Source organism: Artemia franciscana, chromosome 4 (genome assembly GCF_032884065.1).
Source record: "Artemia franciscana chromosome 4, ASM3288406v1, whole genome shotgun sequence".
In the NCBI taxonomy this organism is placed as follows: Eukaryota; Metazoa; Arthropoda; class Branchiopoda; order Anostraca; family Artemiidae; genus Artemia; species Artemia franciscana.
Window position 1 is genome coordinate 45,409,581 of NC_088866.1, and position 20,597 is coordinate 45,430,177.

General features: G+C 35.3%; 1 protein-coding gene across 5 annotated transcripts in view; it reads right to left on the reverse strand.

Annotated features, from left to right (window-relative positions):
- The window catches only part of LOC136026488 (Bardet-Biedl syndrome 1 protein homolog), a 62,444-nt gene extending 41,907 nt beyond the window's left edge, over positions 1 to 20,537 (reverse strand). For 3 of the 5 annotated variants that reach the window (XM_065703110.1, XM_065703109.1, XM_065703106.1), the window contains exons 1-3: positions 20,408 to 20,537; positions 3,864 to 3,963; positions 375 to 493 (exon numbers count right to left, since the gene is read on the reverse strand). In XM_065703110.1, coding sequence (XP_065559182.1) covers positions 375 to 493; positions 3,864 to 3,963; positions 20,408 to 20,425 — 237 coding nt within the window. In that variant the 5' untranslated portion in view covers positions 20,426 to 20,537. Of the gene's footprint in view, positions 1 to 374; positions 494 to 3,863; positions 3,964 to 20,262; positions 20,282 to 20,407 lie in introns of those variants that run through there. The other 2 variants (XM_065703108.1, XM_065703111.1) reach the window with 2 other exon arrangements.
- Positions 20,538 to 20,597: the final 60 nt, after the last annotated feature.

The following is a 20,597-nucleotide window of genomic DNA, read 5'->3' on the forward strand; positions in this document are numbered from 1 at the left end:
GTAGTATTTATAGTTGTAATAGGTACTTAAATAAATATCAAATCTATTTGTTTAGTTTTTACAAGGGCCCCATTAAGCGTGGATCCTTGAATTTTTCGAATTCCCTCCTGCATGGATTTAGGGTTTCCTTTCACTTATAATTAACCCTTTGCTGGCATCTGGATTCTAGAAGTTTAGCACAAGTTCAAATTTGCTAATAAAACATATTTATCAAACAAAATTTATGCAACAGGACCTTTGTGTACGTCCACGGAATTTATAAGTGGCTTAACATCTAAATTGATTTCTAAACCAAATTACAACACACTGCACAAGAAGCTTGTCTTTGAGACCAAAATTGAAAAGGAGATTTCTTTTCAGATTGCTTCACTTACCTTCTTTAGAATTTCTTCTTCATGTTCTGGAATTTCAATGGCAGGTATTTTAAATTTGAAGAACGGCTTCATTAATTTGTACATGTATAGCACATCTTTGCAAGCAACTGCTACTATGCCTAGAATGATTTCTATTTTTAAAAATGATTATGTTTACTTTCATTAATTTTCATTGCTGTGGAGGTTAAGTTTTAAAAAAGGCAGGATACTTCTTTCATATAAGTGGTTGAATTTCATGTGGTCTTTACTTCCATTTTATTCTTATTTATGTTTTTATTATTATGTTTACTTCCATTTTATGTTTATTTATGTTTATGTTTACTTCCATTAATTTTACGTTTATTTATGTTTACTTCCATTAATTTTCATTGCTGTGGAGGTTAAGTTTTAAAAAAGGCAGGATACTTCTTTCATAAAAGTGGTTGAGTTTCATGTGGTCACAAAGTCGTTGGATCTAGTTGCCGTCGCTGGCAAGGGACTAAGTATCAAACAGTTCGTGGTAACGAACTGTAGTAAGGAGCGACCCGGCTCAATAGTAAACGAAACTCTAAAAAGCGGAATTTTGATACTAAGACATACATCAAAAGAATCTAATTTTTATGCTGATTTTAAACATACAAGTTTCATCAAATTTAGTCTTACTCATCAAAATTTACGAGCCTGAGAATATTTGCCTTGTTTTGGAAAATTGGGAAAACAATCCCTTAAAAGTCATACAATCTTAATGAAAATCACACCATCGCATTCAACGTATCAGAGAACCCTACTGTAGAAATTTCAAGCTCTTATCTGCAAAACTGTGGAACTTAGTATTTTTTGCCAGAAGACCGATCACGGGTGCATGTTTATTTGTTTGTTTGTTGTTTTTTCCCCCAGGGGTGATCGTATCGACCAATTAGTCCTAGAATAACGCGAAATAGTCAAACATTAGCGTAAACAGCGAGGCGTTGAGGAAGGAACAGCCCCTTTCATGCACGGAGTAATTTCTGTTCGTTTTAAGTTTTAATGTCGCTCCTTACTTTCAGTTAAAAAAAACTTATTTTATTTTATTTAATAAGTTACAAGAATCCCTAAGTCCATACAGGAATGATTCCCGAAATTTCGAGTTTTTAGAACTTTTAAAAAAAGCTTATTGTTCCAGTCAAATGAACCTTGTGTTTCAAGAGTTATTCTTAAGTTATTTGAACCAAAAGTCCCTAACAAAAGTCCCCTATGACAATTCCATCCTTCTGAGGAAATTTGGAAATTTCCGAGGAAAATTTCTTGTGACAATTCCAGGTGAAAACTTTTCTTAGCGCACTGTCATTAGAAAATGACTTCAATTTCTTATTTTTCTTTTTTAATCATATCTGAAATCCCTTTCACTGTGGAAGACTTATCCCACAAATATTGCCCCCTTGCCCCTAGTAGAAAGTTGCTCATGTAGAAAGTTCCCTCTGAAGAATTTATCCCGTAGAAAACTCCCCCGTAAAGAATTCTCTAGAGGAAAATCCCACCCCACTACGGAAAGATACTCTAGACAATTCCAACCCGGTAAGAATCCCCCCAAACTGTATCCTTTAATATCTCTGCATTTGAATTTAAGTCGGCAAAGAGAAACTAAGACAAATAAAAATAATTTTATATAGGAATTCTGACAAATATTTCCCTTGGAAAGTTCACCCCTCAGAAACTTCCCTCCCCACAGAAAATTCTCCCATGGAAAATCCTCCAGCAGAAAATTCACCCCCTCCTCCACAAACCGAAAAATGTATGTGTACTTCCCAATAACAAATGTTATATGTACATCTAAAGGGTGCACGGCCTGCCCAAGGCCCATTAAAATATTGCCATGTCCCACTGGTGAGGCCTCCATCCCACATTGGGAATTACAGTCCAATACTAATTGAGACGGGGCTTTACACAGTCCATGAGCTAATTAAAATAGCGTAGACTATCTAGTAAATCAAGGAAATCCATTTTAAACATTTTATATGATTAGTAATTGAATTATATTTTATTAATAGATATTCCATAGGCTGTCGACAGCCTTAATAGCTTTTCTTAGCAATAAATTTTAAGGATTACTACTCAAGCAGCCTGTTGAAAGGTAGTAAGCCTATCTAACGATAATATGGAAAAAACTTCGTTTTCTTAAAGAGTTAAAGAGGCTGCGTTACAAAGTCGAACCTTAAAACGTACAGGAATTAGGAGAGGCAGTTGGGGGGCTGCCGCCCCCCAAACCCCCCGCTTTTAAAGACTTTTGTACAGGTTTTTTGTTTTGTTAATTAAAAGAGGGCCTTTCCGAAGCCAAGAGTGGGAGGTCAGGGGGGCGGCAGGGAAGCCCCCCACAACAAAAAAACTGTACAAAAGAGTCTTTAAAAGCGGGGGGTTTGGGGGGCGGCAGCCCCCCAATTGCCTCTCCTAATTCCTGTACGTTTTAAGGTTCAACTTTGGGACGCAGCCTCTTTAACTCTTTAAGAAAACGAAGTTTTTTTCATATTATTTCTGTACATTTTTCTACAATCCATGGTGGATGTAATTTAATAAGTCCTTTACTCCTCGTACAGGAATTAGGACTGTCTCTCCTAATTCCTGTACGTTTTAAGGTTCGACTTTGGGACGCAGCCTCTTTAACTCTTTAAGAAAACGAAGTTTTTTCATATTTTGTGAAAAAAAACCGCCCGATAAGGGACTTGAGCCCTTGACCTTAGGATTAAAAGTCCCACGCTCTACCGACTGAGCTAACCACCTGCATGTGTATAAATATAACTACTAAATAGGTTTTAAAAATTTCAAATTAACATGGACTCTTATGGAGAAATGAGTTAATTAAGTGGCTAATGCGTGGTTTCTGGAAAACAGGGAAGGAGTTATCGGATCGAGCTGAAATTTCGCGTATAAGCTCCTGGGCCGTAGGGAACCTTAACTTGTGAATTTCAGCCCGATCAGACAACATTAAAGGGGGGGGGGGTTTGGGGGTAGAAACTTTAGGGGGGTTAAGATTTTCCTACGAAACTTTCAAGGAAACTTACTCGGAGAATCCCGCATCGAATGAGTCTTCGTACACCCAGATCCGATGTCGGCTGTGACCTGTAGGCGTGGCAGAAAAAAAGAACATGAAAATTAAGTGGCTATGCGTGGTTTCTGGAAAATAGAGAAGAAGTTATCAGATCGAGCTGAAATTTCGCGAATAAGCTCCTGGGCCCTAGGAGACCTTAGCTTGTGAATTTCAGCCCGATCGGACAACGTTAAAGGGGGGCTGTGGTTGGTGGGTCGAAACTTTCGGCCAGATTTCCCCCATGAAGGAAAAGTCGGAGGGGAATGAAATTTGGCAGGTTTCTTAGTTGGAGCTCGGGCTACGAAATGCATCCCTCCCCATCCCTCTGCGACCACTGGAACTGAAGATCGCTTAACATTGTCGTGGTTCGCCTCTTTATAGAGGCACGAGTGTGCCTCCTTGATCAGATCTTTTTGTAAAACGATGTGACTAACAAATAAGGGACTTACAAGGGGCAAATGTAGATCTTGAAACTCCAGCAGAAAAACACACAAGACCAGAAGGTGTTCCAGGTATCTTCGCAGAAATAGCTGTATCTTTATTGACGACCTGGAAATAAGAATATTTTGACTTTTCCTTATTAACGATAGCAACAAAATAAATCACTCCCAAAACAAAAGGGCGTTTTTGACATTTTGAAACCAAACTTTCTCATAGTAGATGAAGAAAATGGTTCTCGCTAATACTCCAAATTCGATGCCCGAGCCTCTGCTCTTTTGAGGTAAATCTGATAACAGCTTTGTGATATGAGTATCACAGGAAAGCCAAGAAATAAATTAGATTGCATTATAATATCTCCATACATATAAAGTAGACCACCGATTGATACTTTTTAGCAAAAAATCTTGTGATTTTATATTTTTGGTTCTAGGGGAGGGTTTGGAGGCAATACATTAGCAAAAACTTGTTTTAGTATATTCCACCAATATTATGAAGTTCTGCTTTCATGGCTTAACAGTTGGCACACTAAGGTTTGAAATAGGCAAACATTTATCTTTGATTGTACTACATTCCCGAAGGGGAATATCCTGTCCTTGTCAATATTCCTTGCAATCAACTAAAGACATTCCGAGCTGCATTTCTATTTCTCATAACATCAAAAAGGAAAAGAATCACCACCACATCCAATCATACTGAAAATAAACAATAAATGATTGGGAATTGACAGTTAAATATACATATACTGATATTTATTCCTGAAAGTCTTAACAATTTTGGATTTGTTAAAGTTAAAATAAAAGAGAAAAAGTTTGAAATGTGTTTTGATTTCAGTAAAGGGCAAATTATGCTGAAACAGTATTGCCACTACAACTAAATTTATGGTACTAGTTAGTATTACTAAAAGTACTAACATGACAGAAAAGTACAACCTTCTAAAAAATTTGCGCGTTTTGCGTCTCGCACAACACACGACAATTCAGCACCGCGCATCTGAGCACAGTAGATTTTCTGTGGTTTATCATATAAGCCGCAGTAAGTTTTTGATTTCTCTGTAGCTAGTTCGACTGCACTGACTTTCGATACCATAGGCAGTGCAATAGCGCTGCCTAAATAAAGAACGATTTTGGCAAAATATTTTATTTATTTATTTCGGTTTGTTTATTGCTCATTTTAATAGTCAAAAGTGATTGGAGGACAACTAAACCCCCTGTTGCGCCCACCATTTCCCCAAACACTTCAAATCAAAACTTTGAGATAGCCATTTTGTTCAACGTAGTTGAAAGGTCCGGAAGTTATGTCTTTGAGGATGACATCCCCCCAAGCAATCAGGGCAATGGTTGTAAGTTATGCCCTGGGGACATATAAGGTTCTTATAGAAAACGTGGCCATATAAACTTTGGAGGAGGCTCATTGGATTGGTAATCAGGAGCTCAAGTGCCCTTTTTAAGAGTCCAAGCGGAGGGCATCAACCCTCCCCCCCAAACACACTTATTGTCCGAAAATGCATCTAGTAGAAATTTTGAGATAACCATTCTATTCAAAATAGTCTAAATATTATGTAACAAGACTTTTGGGGTTGAAACAAACCCCAGAACCTCGGGCTAAAGAGCCCCGAGGGAATTTAAGGTTCTTATAGTAGGTATGGTTCTATAGGCTTTAGAAGAGGCTTGTTTGGTTGAAAATGAAAAGTTTTGGTCAAAAGTAATAGAGGTCAGCTAGCCCCCTTCCCCCTGAAACAGCCCCTCTTCACCAAACGAATCTGATTAAATTTGCAAGATAGCGATTTTGCTCAAAATAGTCCAAAGAACATATAACGATGCCTCTTGGGTTGACACAACCCCTAGTACCCTGGGGATTGGGTTGTAAGTGGAATGGGTACTGGTGTAAACTTCGTATGGGGCTCATCTGATTTGATTTTGGAAGGTAAAGGGCCCTTTGTAAGAGTCAAAAGCGGTTTGAGAGCAACCAGCCTGCCCTCCCCGCTCATCATTTCCCCAAAGACATCTTATCAAAATTTAAAGACAACACTTTTGTTCACTATAGTTTAAGGGTCCGGTAATTATGTGTTTGAGGAAGTCAACCCACCACCACAGCTCTTAGGGCAAGGGTTGTAAGTTACGCCCAGGGGGCATATAAAGTCTTTATAGAAAGGATGGTCGTTTATACTTTGAAGGGGATAGACCGGTAATTAGAGTTTCTAGTGCCCTTTTTAGGAGACAAATTGATCAGAGGGCAGTTTCCCCCCTTCCCCCCTTCTCCCCACGTTGTGTTTCCCGAAATACATTGAATAAAATCTTTGAAACAGTCATTTTACTCAAAATAGTCCAAAGATCATATAACTAGGCTTTTGGGGTTAATACAAACTACCAGAGCCAGAGGGTGAGGGTTGTAAGTTATGCCGCGGGGTATTTAAGTTTTTATAGAAGGGATGGTTGTTTAACTTTAGAAGAGGCTCAAAATTGGAAGTTCTAGTTGCTTTTTAAGCGTCAAAAGTGACAAAGGGCGTTTAACCCCACCTCCCCCAACAACTCCTCTTTTCAACAAACGCACCTGCTTCAAATTATAAAATAGTGATTTTATTCAAAATAGTACAAAGAACATATAATAATACCTCTAGGTTTGCCTTTTTTAAGAGTCAAAGTGATTTGAGAGCAACCAAAGATGAGCTCCACGCTCGTCATTTCCCTTAACACCTCCAGTCAAAATTTGGATATAACAACTTTATTGATCGTAGTTGTGGAAGTTGTGTCTTTGGGGAAGACTACCCCTCCCCCCTACATCTCTCAGGTTGAGGGTTATAAGTAGTGTCCTGGGGGCATAACTAGGTTCTTATAGAACCTAGCTTTCCTAGGAACCTAGCCTAGCCCCATTGTTTCTCATAACAAACATCCAAACAAAGTTTTGAGACATCAATTTTTTTAGCATTGTTGAAAGCTTCAGTAATTATGTGTTTGGGGATGTCAATCCCCCCCCCCCCCGTGGTTTCAGGGCAAGAGGCTCCTACTTTCCCAAAATACAAAGGGCATTAAGATGAGCCTTTCAGGGAATGTTAAAGGGAATGGTAAACTAAATCATAACTAGTAATGTGTATATGGGTTGTCAAAAGGACGTAATTCAGGAATGACTGAGTATATTAGTTTACTATTACTACTACAACTATTATCACTAGAACTATTACTTCGGTAGCGAGTATTACAGAGAATAATTAAGGGGAAGATCAAGTGACAAAAAGGTAATATATGCATACTACTCCTGCCAAACTATTCCAACTGCTACCTCAAATGAAACTCCCCGCTCCAACTACTACCTCAATTGCAACAACTTGTGAGGCTTAGAGTATTAAGGTGAAAAGAACGTCAAAAGGGCACATCAACGTTATTGTTAGAACGGCTTAACATGTCAAGATGAAACTTCTGGGTTATCATGAAAGCGATGTTCAACTGACCACAAGGCGATATGCACATGCTACTACTGCTATTAATACTGCTGCTTCTACTCCTACTGCAACTGCTAATACAACACTAACGCTACAACTGCTTTTACTACCACTGAAACTATTGTGACAATAGTACTATTAAGGCTAAATCTATGAAGGTAAAATTTGAGAGAATATTGATGGCAAATTCAAACTAACAAAAGACACTATGTGCATTTAGATTGTCAGCGTGTGTTAAGAGTTTATTTTTGTATTATTTCGGAATATCTTTTGGAATACTAGTAGTGCACACTACTACTAATACTACTACTAATAGGACGCCTGGCCCCTAGATTCAGATTGCACTTCCTGGCTAATGAACCACCTGGTCCTTTACTGGCCTACTGACTTAGCCATAGAAACTTTCTTTTAAACCCATTAAATATAAGTAGAACTGAAGAAATGTCGGTAAGACAGTCCTTCCTTTTCCCTGAATTTTTGATGTATAGACAAGAGTGTGGGTTATAACAGATGGCTGGTGAATGTTTTGCAAGATTTAAAAATTTAGGACAATTGTTCAGGTTGGCAACTGAGCACAGAAGTAAAATTTTGTGATTTGTTTTTCTTTGTGACTGTTATAATTATGTAATGTCAAGTGTTTTAAAGTTAATCTTCATTGTTTTTTTGTTTTTTTTAATTGCCTGACCCTAGCGCTTTAGTTTAATAAAACCTACTTTTGTCTATCCATTTTCTTTAAACAGGCAGTAGTTCTATGTGTCCTAGCTTCAATAAATTTAAATACAATTTTGAGACCAGGGATTAAAAAGTAGGTCAAAAACTTACAAATGGAACTCTGGTATGACTAGTTAATTTGTAAGAAGTACATATCAATTTAAAGATTAAAAATGATCTTGTAGAGATCAAAGACAAGATAGAAGACAAACAAATAATAAAAGTATTCTTTTACAACCATTGAATGAAGTGTCACAAACATAGGTGATCTTTAAGACTGAAATGAACAAAGCTTCAATTATGAATCAATTTTCTTTAAACCTCCAAACCTCCAAGCTTTGACAAATTTAATCTCACTTTTGGGCTTCCCTTTTCAAAGGGAACTTTCTTTGGTTCTTTTCTATCCAACTAAAACAGCAGGGACAGCATCAGGTACAAGTGACCTTCCACTTAGTCTAAATATCCAGGGGAAAAATCATTCAGCCATATACTAATAATTGGTAAATTTTTTGTTGTTCGTTTTTTTAATTTAAGAATAAAGTGAACATACCACTTGATGCTTTTTTTATGTTCTTTATGAATATAATAATTGCTTCTACTGCAAATTCAAATTTAAGCATTTTTTGAGCTTTTGAAAATGACAAAATTCCACATCAGTCTCAAACTTTAAAACATTGGTCTCAAACTTATTGTTACATCATAAATTCATTTTTTAATGTTATATAATCAAAAAACACTGATTTTCCACAACTAAGTTTATAAATAAATTTTACAATATTAAACTGTTTTATTCTTTCTTGATGTTGAATTTTCAATTAAAGTATGCATATTTGGTTGTTTTTGACAAAATTATTTACTATATTTTCTCAGCACCAAAAGTATTTAGGTTAGATCAAAAAGTACTGAAATTTCAATTTATAATAGAAGCAATTATTATATTTGTAAAAAACATAAAAGAAAAGTGTCAAGTGGTATGTTCACTTTATTTGTATGTCAAAAATATGAAGAACAAAAAATTACCCCCAACCTGTCTAATATGCAAATACATATCGCAAATTATATATTTCCAGGGTACTCTGCCACCTGCTACTTGTTTTTCCAGTTCTCATTTTTTCACAGTTGCTTCAATTAATAACAACTAGGGTCAAGGAATAGATTGGAAGAATCAATGGAAAATTTGTACTTTCAGCAATATATTTCTGTATTAGGAGGGTTGGGGTAAAGTAGAGCAGAGCTGCAAGTAGAACGTTTTAGCTATAAATATTATGTATGTAAAGAATCCCTTTTTTTGCAACAATTTCTTCTATAGGTCTACAGGTACTTCTTTTAGTGGTAAAATTCTAGTTAATTGACTTCTTGCTATCTTGGAAAGGGTTTAGGGTTAGGAAAATGAAACTTTCAGGGATGGGTCTACAGGCTAAAGTATGTCCCGGGAAGACATTTTAAAGTACCCACCTCCACACCTTCTCCCTCTAGAGAACCCTGAAATTTACCAACATGACAGGTTGGTAAATTCATATTGAAATTTTGACAAAATAACATTATACCTTAATTTTCAGTTACTAGTTGCTTTTTCTCTGTCTTTAGTTCTGAAAATGCAATTCCTGTTATTTCAGTAGTATTTTGAGCCATATCAATGTTTTTTTTCAAAACTTAGGAAATGTATTTGCATATCTTTAAAACCTTATGAAATGGAATTGAGCAAAGTTATGAAGCTGAAAACTATTTTGTTGTACTTCAATTAAGCAGAAGATCTATTTTGCAAGGTTTCGCTTTTATAACACACATATTTTTAAAGGTCATCAAAGGTCAAGACCCTCTAGAGGGAGAAGGAGTAGAGGTAGTTGCTTCAAAATACCTTCCTGGGACATACTTTAGTCTGTAGATTCATCCCTGAAAGTTTCATTTTCCTAACCTAAACCCTTTCTGAGATAGCAAGAAGTCAATTAACTAGAATTTTACCCTTTTAGCTTATACCACATCAAACAATGTATACTCTGAGAAAAATAAGTAGCCTAGCAAGAAGTCAATTAACTAGAATTTTACCCTTTTAGCTTATACCACATCAAACAATGTACAAGATATATATACTTAAGCATATGATATTTAACAATTGTTACGGGGTGATTTTGTTGAATATTTAGTTTGAGTTTATTTTAAAGGGGGTTTTACGTTGAGTTGCTTGGGACTTTTCTAAATCTTAATAGTTTGATGTGGATATGGGAGCTAAATTAGTAATAAAATAAAAAGGCTTCGTATGTGATCCCCGGTAACCTGGGAGACAGAAACATCTCAGTGTTGTTTGAGGTCTCCTGAAACAAATATAGATTCCCTTGGGACCATACCTGAAAGCTAGAGGAACTGTACCTGATGCCCTAATACATAGACAAAAGATGATTAAATACAATAAGGTTTATTTACTTACAATATACAACTATTGACAAAACAGCTTCAATGACTTATTGCATGAAAAGGTGAACATGAGCAATTGATCTAATGCATTCGAATCTCTCCATAAAACTAACTATTCGCCCTTGTGTTGGGCTCATATATCCAACGCGCACACTTGCCGGACAGGCTTGGTGACCTGCGGAAGTTGACCTCCACTACTATTGGTAATATTTAATCATGTGACTAGTCTGGCATCCAAAAGCTGTTCCTATGGCAAGGATTTCTCTTTTGGTTTTGAGAAAAACCCATAGGTCAGAATAACTGGTTACTTGACTTGTTAAGTAACCTTTCACTTATCTAAATGCACGTAGTCTAACTGCGTAGGATTAAGCAGACTTGTTAAATTTAGCAACTGTTAAATTCTAAATGATTGTATTCAAAACCTTTTTCAAGTTGAAATTCACTAAAGGGGTGTGACTGAGAAATTTAGTCCTGAATTTAAGAGTTCCTAGAAGAGTATGGATGAGAGATTTGGTCCTATATTTGAGGATTCCTAAGGGGATGTGAATGAGGGATTTGGTCCTGAATTTTATAGAGGGGAGGGGGCTGGTCTATATGTTACATATCCCCTTTCCCATTGTATATTGATGTCCCCATCAATCAGTCTAATCCCTCTCTTTAGATATTGCATTTTATTCCTTATTGTTTATAAAAATTTTATTATAATTCCATAACCTTGTAAATGATGATTAAAATTTAAGAAATATTTTCCTACACCTTATATATATATATGTCCTGCACCTAGCACTAAAAAATTATTTAACCACAACACTTGACATTAACTGTTATTACACTCGAATACCTGGTTCCAATTGTTCATTTTTACTTGAAGTTTTAACTGTTATATTTGATTTTTAATTGATCCCAGGTATTTTAACAATAAAAAATAAAAATACACGACGTAATATAAAAAGATTTTCACTGGCATTTTTATTCACTTAAATTTATAATTCACTATTTGGCTTAAATGTTCATCACTTATTAGTTCTGGATATTAGTTTCACACCAATCACAATTTTCGTGTCCTTGCCCTATTTACTGATTGAACAAATATATTGTCATTTTTTAATTTATCACCATTTAGCAAAAGTAAAGATTTTGTTTTTACGCTTTTACAAAATGGGAAGCGCGGGACTCAGAATCACCTATCCCCAGCAGTTTAAGTACAAAGGTACGGCCGGTACTACAGTTCTTCTGTCCTGCTCCCGCTCTCTTCTGCATTTAAGCGTTATCTTAATTGTCTTTTGCGTTATCTTAATTTAATTCAATAGACTGGAGTACTATTTAACACCTTACTTGTTAAGTGATTCCTAAGTTAAAAAATTAGGACTTAGGATCTCCTGTTCTAAAACTTCATTAGGTGTGTGAGGGTTTCCATATTGAATTGGGTTCACTAATGGTGTATTTGCGTGGGTATGTTGTCGTACCCGCTGGCTGGATGTTTCGTTTTCTCTAGTCTACATCGTATGGTCAGAAATGAAAGATGGGTGATAGTTTTCCGGTTTAATCAGACGTGTCTTGGGCATTCTTCGATGGTTGATAAATCATGATAGGTGTTTTGTAGTCTTTGACCATGACGTTTGTTGGCCAATGTTAGTAGTATGCCAAATTCTGTAATAAAAATTTCCAAGCAGAATCATGTTGTTAACATATAAAATGGTACTAGTGATACGATAATATAAAGCATTATTTTAAATTGCATAATAATAGCACATAATTGCATAACAGTAATATTATTTTTTTTTCAAACATTCAAAGTGAAATCGAATGTACGATTTCTTAAAAGAAGTTTTAAATTCTAATAATTCTCAGGTACATTTGAAGTAACGTGAGGTATATTTGGTCATATAGCAACTGAAAATAGTTTTATTGGTACTACACTATTACTATATTATTATGATTACATGTAAATATAAAAACACGGCACTAAAGAGGGTTATATATATGTAAGATTATATAGAGGTCTTAATGTTCTGGATCATACTTTAATTGAAAAAATAATTTGAACCTTCAATGCGTGATTAGTCGGAAAGTAATACATTTTGCATCATAGCCTTTCAATTATCACGCCTTGGAACGTTTTCTTTCTTGGAATAGATCAGCAAAATTACAAGAGATGACCTCTTAAATCTCTTGCACATGAAAAGATAGGAACGAATTTTTTCGTGCTTGTTAGAGGTCTATATTTACATAAAGATTTTCTGCCAAGAGTATTTTTGATGTATATGCCAAAAAGTAATACAGTATGTTGTATCATAGCCTTTTAGCTGTTATACACCAACAATATTTTTACAGTAGGGAAAGGATGTTACGTACGGAGAAAGACCTCTTAATTTCCCCGGATTATTACATCCTCCCTGTTAAAATGGCTTAAATATCATCAGGAGCAGTAGGGTTCAATTGATGCATCTCTTGTGCCTCAATTGCATCAGTATTTATCCTTTTTCTCTTCAGTATTTTCCCATAGTTAATTGTTAGTAGCGCTCTTATTGTTAGTGAAATAAGAAATACCATGAATATTGTGATTATAATATTATACCATGAGTTTGGTGAGAACAAACCGTATTGGCTCTCCACGTATTTCAATCTTTGGTCTTCGTTAGTGAATAAGGGTATTTGCATATCTAACGCTTCCTTTATTTTTGTTAATTGCATTGTACCTTTGATCTTTTCTATTTTTGGCCATATGGATGTTTTAGATTCTTCATCATTTATATTCGGAATCGTGAAGGACAAGTTTATTCCTTGAAAATTTATTATTTTTGGGCTCATGACGTTAGTGCTGGTTGTGATTAGAGGTGTTTGGACGGTTGTTTCTTTAGTTACAAGTCTGCAACCTTGTTTGATTGTAATAGTCCCAACATCCTGTAATAATATTTCGGTTCGATAGCTGGGGTCAATTTTTTCTGTATTGTTATAGCAGGATAGAGTTCCTACCGTCTTTTTAGGTACTGTAAATAACCATAAGTCGTTCCGTAAATTAATGAAAGTTTCTCTTTTGGTATTTCCTATTAAGGCTTCACAAGAATCAGGAATATTTTGTTGCTGCGATTCCTTTAGGAATAGATCTAGCATGCATGATCCTATTTTTACGTTATATATAGGTAATGTAAGTTGGCAGACCAAATTTTTAAATGACACGCATTCTTATAATTCTTCGGTATTTGCTAACGCGTATTTTCTTCTATCTTGATCTATTAACATATATTCCGCTTCTGGGATGATGCTCATGAAGGAGTTTGTCTCTTTAATGTTGCTGGGAAATGTAGATATTTTGTATAGGTCGTATATGGATTGTTGATTAATCAAAGGAATTGTGACTACAGCAAATAGTTGCTCATTGATCTCGGTAATATGCACCTTTAGTTTGGTATAATATAAAAACAAGTTAGCTACTTCTGGTTCTACTGGTAAGTGGAGACCAAATGTTAAGTGAGTCTTTATTTCGTTTAGGATGTTCTTAAGATCCGAGGGATCCACTAAGTCGTAAGAAAGAGTACCTCCTGTTAACTCAAATAACGCGAACTCAAATTTACTGACATCAGTGGCTAAGTTCAACAAAGACATAATAACAATGTCTAGTGACACCATTGTTAGGCTGGAATCAGAGATTACTCTGTCTACTTCATTTTTTAAATAGTTCATTGTGCTGACTGTTCTTGATATTTTTTTGGATATAGGATCAAATACTGGTAACATCTTATTAATTTTTTAGAATTTTAAAATCCTACAGGCCGCGCCATATGTAACATATAGACCAGCCCCCTTCCCTCTATAAAATTCAGGACCAAATCCCTCATTCACATCCCCTTAGGAATCCTCAAATATAGGACCAAATCTCTCATCCATACTCTTCTAGGAACTCTTAAATTCAGGACTAAATTTCTCAGTCACACCCCTTTAGTGAATTTCAACTTGAAAAAGGTTTTGAATAAAATCATTTAGAATTTAACAGTTGCTAAATTTAACAAGTCTGCTTAATCCTACGCAGTTAGACTACGTGCATTTAGATACGTGAAAGGTTACTTAACAAGTCAAGTAACCAGTTATTCTGACCTATGGGTTTTTCTCAAAACCAAAAGAGAAATCCTTGCCATAGGAACAGCTTTTGGATGCCAGACTAGTCACATGATTAAATATTACCAATAGTAACATATAGACCAGCCCCCTCCCCTCTATAAAATTCAGGACCAAATCCCTCATTCACATCCCCTTAGGAATCCTCAAATATAGGACCAAATCTCTCATCCATACTCTTCTAGGAACTCTTAAATTCAGGACTAAATTTCTCAGTCACACCCCTTTAGTGAATTTCAACTTGAAAAAGGTTTTGAATAAAATCATTTAGAATTTAACAGTTGCTAAATTTAACAAGTCTGCTTAATCCTACGCAGTTAGACTACGTGCATTTAGATAAGTGAAAGTTTACTTAACAAGTCAAGTAACCAGTTATTCTGACCTATGGGTTTTTCTCAAAATTTGGGGTAAAACTGGTATAACGGAAGTTTGATTTCTTTTATCAGTATCGGTTATTATCCTACATAGTATTTTTTCGTCGAAATCATAATAATAGTTATCAATTTCTTTTTTAAAAGATTTCATTTCATCAGGTAACTCTTTATCATATAAGAAATATTCTATTAGAGCAGCACAAGTATTATCTTTCTTTTGATATATTTTTATAGAATTTAAGGAAAGTGGGCTGTTTTTCTGTTCCTTCTCAACCTAATTATTCCCAACTGATTTCGTTTTTAAACCTTTCTTTCTTTTAACATACTTTGCTTTTATTGTGTTGACTTCTTCATTTTTATTTTCTACTGGGGTATTATCTGGAAATCTACTTAGATAATCACATGGGGCATTTTGTTTTCCCTTAAGATGTTCAAATTCATAATCTAAGTCTTGGATTTTCAAAATCCATCTCGCGAGTATTCCCGTTGGCTTTTTGAAAGTTTGCAAATATTGCAGGCTTTTGTGGTCTGAACGCAGTTTAAATTTTCTGCCTACCAAATAATGCCTGAACTTGTCCAAATGGTGGATAATTGATAATAATTCAAGCTGTGTAGCAGAATAATTACTTTCTCCAGAAGTCAGGGTGCGAGAAGCGTACGCTATTACTCTTTCTTCTCCATTTATTATTTGGGAGAGGATCGCCCCAATTCCCTTGTTTGAGGCATCCGTTGTAACAACGAATTGTCCTGTTTGGAAGTCGGGTAGCGATAAAATAGGTTCTGAGGTTAGAGCCTTTTTTAAATGATCTAATGCATTTTGAGCTGTATTAGACCACACAATTTTTTGTGGGTTGCCTCTCGTGAGGTCCGTTAAAGGTTTCGCAACTTGTGCGTAATTTCTTATAAATTTTCGGAAATAGCTCATTAATCCTAAGATTCCTCGTAATTGTTTAATTGTTTGGGGGGGCTTTATATTTTTAACGGATTTTATTTTTTCAGGGTCTGGGGAAATTTGTCCTTGCGTTACAACTACTCCTAAAATTTTAGTTTTGTTTGAAAAAGATTTACTTTTTCTGGTCTACATTTTAAATTGCCTTCTCTAAATTTCCCAAACACTTTTGCTAGTGTCTCTAAATGGTCCTCCGCGTCTTTGTCCATAGCTATGACGTCATCAACAAAATGAATTATGTTATTTAGGCCTCTTAGTAAATGAAGGAGGGGTCTACACAATGCACTCGAACTAGTTTTTAGTCCAAATGGTACTCTTAAGTATTCATAAGAACCACATTCTGAAGTTGAAAAAGCTGTTTTAAAAACATCGCCCTCAGCTATTTTTACTTGATGATACCCTTGTGTCAAATCTAGGGAAGTAAATATTTTATTTTTATTTGATATTGAGTCTAGAATTTCGTCTATTCTAGGTAGGGGAAATTTGTCACTTACTACTTGTTTATTTAAAGCTCTATAATCTACCACTAGTCTAAGATCATTATTCTTTTTCGGGACTAAAATAACGGGGGCAGAGTATGGGCTTATGCTTGGCCTTATGATTTGATTTTTTTCGAGTTCATGTATTTTGTTTATTAGCCATTCCTTATGTTTATAAGGAATTCTGTATGGTTGTTTTGCGACTGGTGGCCCCGTGGTTTGTATTGCGTGTTCATAAAATGGGATAAGTCCTATGTCATCTTCAGATGTCGAAAAGACATCTTTATATTCCCATAATAAGTCGCATAATTTTTGTTTTAATGACACGTCGGTTATGTGACTTAGTTCGAATTTCTCAAGGAATTGAGATCGCGTCAGTGGATATTCTCTGTCAACGTAAACATTAATATTATTCACGTAGTTTTTTTCCAAATTTTTCCAATTATTAATGTCGGATTCCGATACTACTTGTATCTCTACTAAACATGTACCTTTACTAAGGGTAATTAGGTCGTTTTCGTGGGTGTTCGTTACCCAAATGTAACCTTCTCCCTTTTCGTAATTTATGATTTGTTCTTCACAAACTACATATTTCGGGAGATTTTCCGACGGCGATGCTACCCAAATTTCATATTTATCATTAACTGGTTCTAACATTTGTGATATTTGGACCCTCTGCATTGATTTAGGGGGAATTTTTGTTTTACGCACTACAAATCCATAATATTTTTCGTGATTTTCTTCTTTTATTGAATTTAGAAGATTCTCCCCTGTTTTTTTCCTGGGGTTTCTATTTTTTCAAGTTTTTTCCACAAATAACAAATTTCTTGAATTTGTTTGTTTCTATACTCTTTCATGTTACCTATATTTTCCCTTACTTTGTTTGCTTGTATGTTATTTATCATTGATATGGTGTCCGTTGGGTAGATAAACTTTGAATTTGCTACATCTAATAATATTTTATTTGATTTTAAAAAATTTGCGCCTATTATTGCTTTGTATGGAAAATTCTTACAAACTATAAATCGAGTATAGAAATTTCTGTTATCCTTGCGCAAGGCTAGACACACAGTGCCTTTCACATCCAGGTCGTGTCCGGTTACACTTGATAAATTGGGACAGATATTGCTCATTCATCGTTTAATATAGTTTGGTAATTTATTAAATACTGATGAATTTATCACATTTACTGTTGCTCCTGAATCTATAAGGGCTGAGAAATAAATATTCCCTGCGTTGAAATTTTCAAATACTGGTAATATCTTATTATTATTTGCACTTAAAAATGGTATTATTACTGGGGGGGACCTATAAATTATCTTGCCACCAAATTTTGGTCCTACGAATTTTGGGGGCTTATATCGTTTCCCTGGGATTCCCAGATGTTAGATGTAGAACTTTCATTTGTTCTATTTTGGGTTCCTTGATTATTATTTGAGATGGAGCTATTATATGGCTGCCGTCGGCTGATGTAATTTCCTCTTGTACTTCTGTTCCAACTGTTATTGGGTTGATTTGTCCTTCCACGGTACCCTCCTCGATATTGATACGTATCGCGTTGGAAATTTTGATTTTGGGTGGGATAACTATTTCTTGTTACAAAGGTGTTTCCTCGATTACCTCTTGGGGCGTACCCACTATAGTTTGTCCCCCTGGACAAACGGTTACCCGTTCCCCTAATATTTGGGCGATAATTATTGTTTGCGAAACAATTTCTTGCGATATGTCCTAATCGGCTACAGGTGTAGCACCTTAATGGTTCATTGTTAGTTTGTGCCCTTAATTGATTATTGGGGGCAAAACGTACTTGTCTTGGAGGTGTAGTTGTTCGAATTTGATTTCGAACAGGTTTGGGCGATGATTCTCGTGAGAAAAATCGCGGAGAGGAATCTCTCGACTTTACAGGGGCTTTGTTTTCTACAGCATTTATTGACAGTTTTTGATGCTGCAGGACAATCGAATCAATTTCTACGGCTCTTTCTATTTCCTGAACCGCTAGTTCTAGGTTATCAATATTTTTAGCTATCAAAAGGCGGTATAACTTTGGGTTTAGTCCCTGTTTAAATGCATTTAGTATGATTTTTTCATATAATTCCCCTTCTCCTGGACCGTATCGCGCTTCTGTTGCGATTCTAACCTTATGCAAGTACTCACGAACGTTTTGGGTCTGTTCAAAAGTAACTAGGCCATGTTTCAGTTTATTCAATGAACTTGTGTCAATGAATCTTTTCTGGAAGGCCTGTTGCAATAATTCTATTGAGTTAATTGTTGAGGTTGCTTCTGTACCTATCGAGTTTTCTATTTGTTTTAGGAATGTTAGCGCCTGTCCTTTCAGTCTTAAAAGTAACATATTTTTTAATACTTTTAGGTCAATTTTTGTCATTTCCACAAATTGTCCTAAATGGATGTTGAATTGATCAACGTCCGTATCTCCTTCATATTCTGGTAATGATTTTGCAATTTCTACCGAAGTTGCAATAATTTGCTGCGCTTTTAATATTTCATCTTGTTCCTGGTCCATATTTATTGTAGTCTTTTTTTTTTTTTTTAAATATGCGGTTTAAAATAATCTCAAAAATTTTTTTTTTAATTTTATTACTGTTTTATTTTAATTTCTTAAATATTTTGATATTTTTTGAATGGGGTATACCTATATAGAAAAAAATGCAAAATAGAAATAAAATCGCACTGCACCTAAAAATTCAAAAAAAAAGCGAGATAAAATTGCACTGCACTTAAAAATCAAAAAATAAAATGTAAGTAATCATACTTGTCTATGTTAGTAGGCATTTATTACGCAGGTAGTTTCAGTTCCTTTTGCTGCTTTCTTTTCCCGACCGCGCCATATGTTACCGGGTGATTTTGTTGAATATTTAGTTTGAGTTTATTTTAAAGGGGGTTTTGCGTTGAGTTGCTTGGGACTTTTCTAAATCTTAATAGTTTGATGTGGATATGGGAGCTAAATTAGTAATAAAATAAAAAGGCTTCGTATATGATCCCCGGTAACCTGGGAGACAGAAACATCTCAGTGTTGTTTGAGGTCTCCTGAAACAAATATAGATTCCCTTGGGACCGTACCTGAAAGCTAGAGGAACTGTACCTGATGCCCTAATACATAGACAAAAGATGATTAAATACAATAAGGTTTATTTACTTACAATATACAACTATTGACAAAACAGCTTCAATGACTTATTGCATGAAAAGGTGAACATGAGCAATTGATCTAATGCATTCGAATCTCTCCATAAAACTAACTATTCGCCCTTGTGTTGGGCTCATATATCCAACGCGCACACTTGCCGGACAGGCTTGGTGACCTGCGGAAGTTGACCTCCACTACTATTGGTAATATTTAATCATGTGACTAGTCTGGCATCCAAAAGCTGGCAAGGATTTCTCTTTTGGTTTTGAGAAAAACCCATAGGTCAGAATAACTGGTTACTTGACTTGTTAAGTAACCTTTCACTTATCTAAATGCACGTAGTCTAACTGCGTAGGATTAAGCAGACTTGTTAAATTTAGCAACTGTTAAATTCTAAATGATTTTATTCAAAACCTTTTTCAAGTTGAAATTCACTAAAGGGGTGTGACTGAGAAATTTAGTCCTGAATTTAAGAGTTCCTAGAAGAGTATGGATGAGAGATTTGGTCCTATATTTGAGGATTCCTAAGGGGATGTGAATGAGGGATTTGGTCCTGAATTTTATAGAGGGGAGGGGGCTGGTCTATATGTTACACAATGACCTCTCTAGTACTTGGCTATGACACCTCAGTAATATGGATAAGAAATGAGTAATGCACAAAATGAAATTTAAATGGCAATCAGGAACTGGATACAGGCTAAAGGGTGCAAAAAAAGATAGGTGGTGAACTTATAGTGGAATAAACACTATCCTGGTTAGTTCAGGACTTTAATTGATTAGCCTACTGAAATTTTCCTATCCTATACAATGAATATATTTTTCCTTTTTCAGCAGAACATTTTGACAATCTATCACAATGCAAAACATCCAGGGTACCTTTAATGGAATAACTATAAAAAGACAAATGAAAAACACAATATACAATCTTACAATTATACCTCTGGCCATATAAATTGAATTAGGCTACCAAATCTTTCAGATTTGAATCCAACTCCATGTTCAAACTTTTTAAATATTCCACTGTCGAAAACATTTTCGGAATTAAGGATCAGGCTATAGGATTTTAGGATTCTTAAGCATGCTGTGAACTTAGCAAAGAAGGTTCACTTTCCCAGCATTC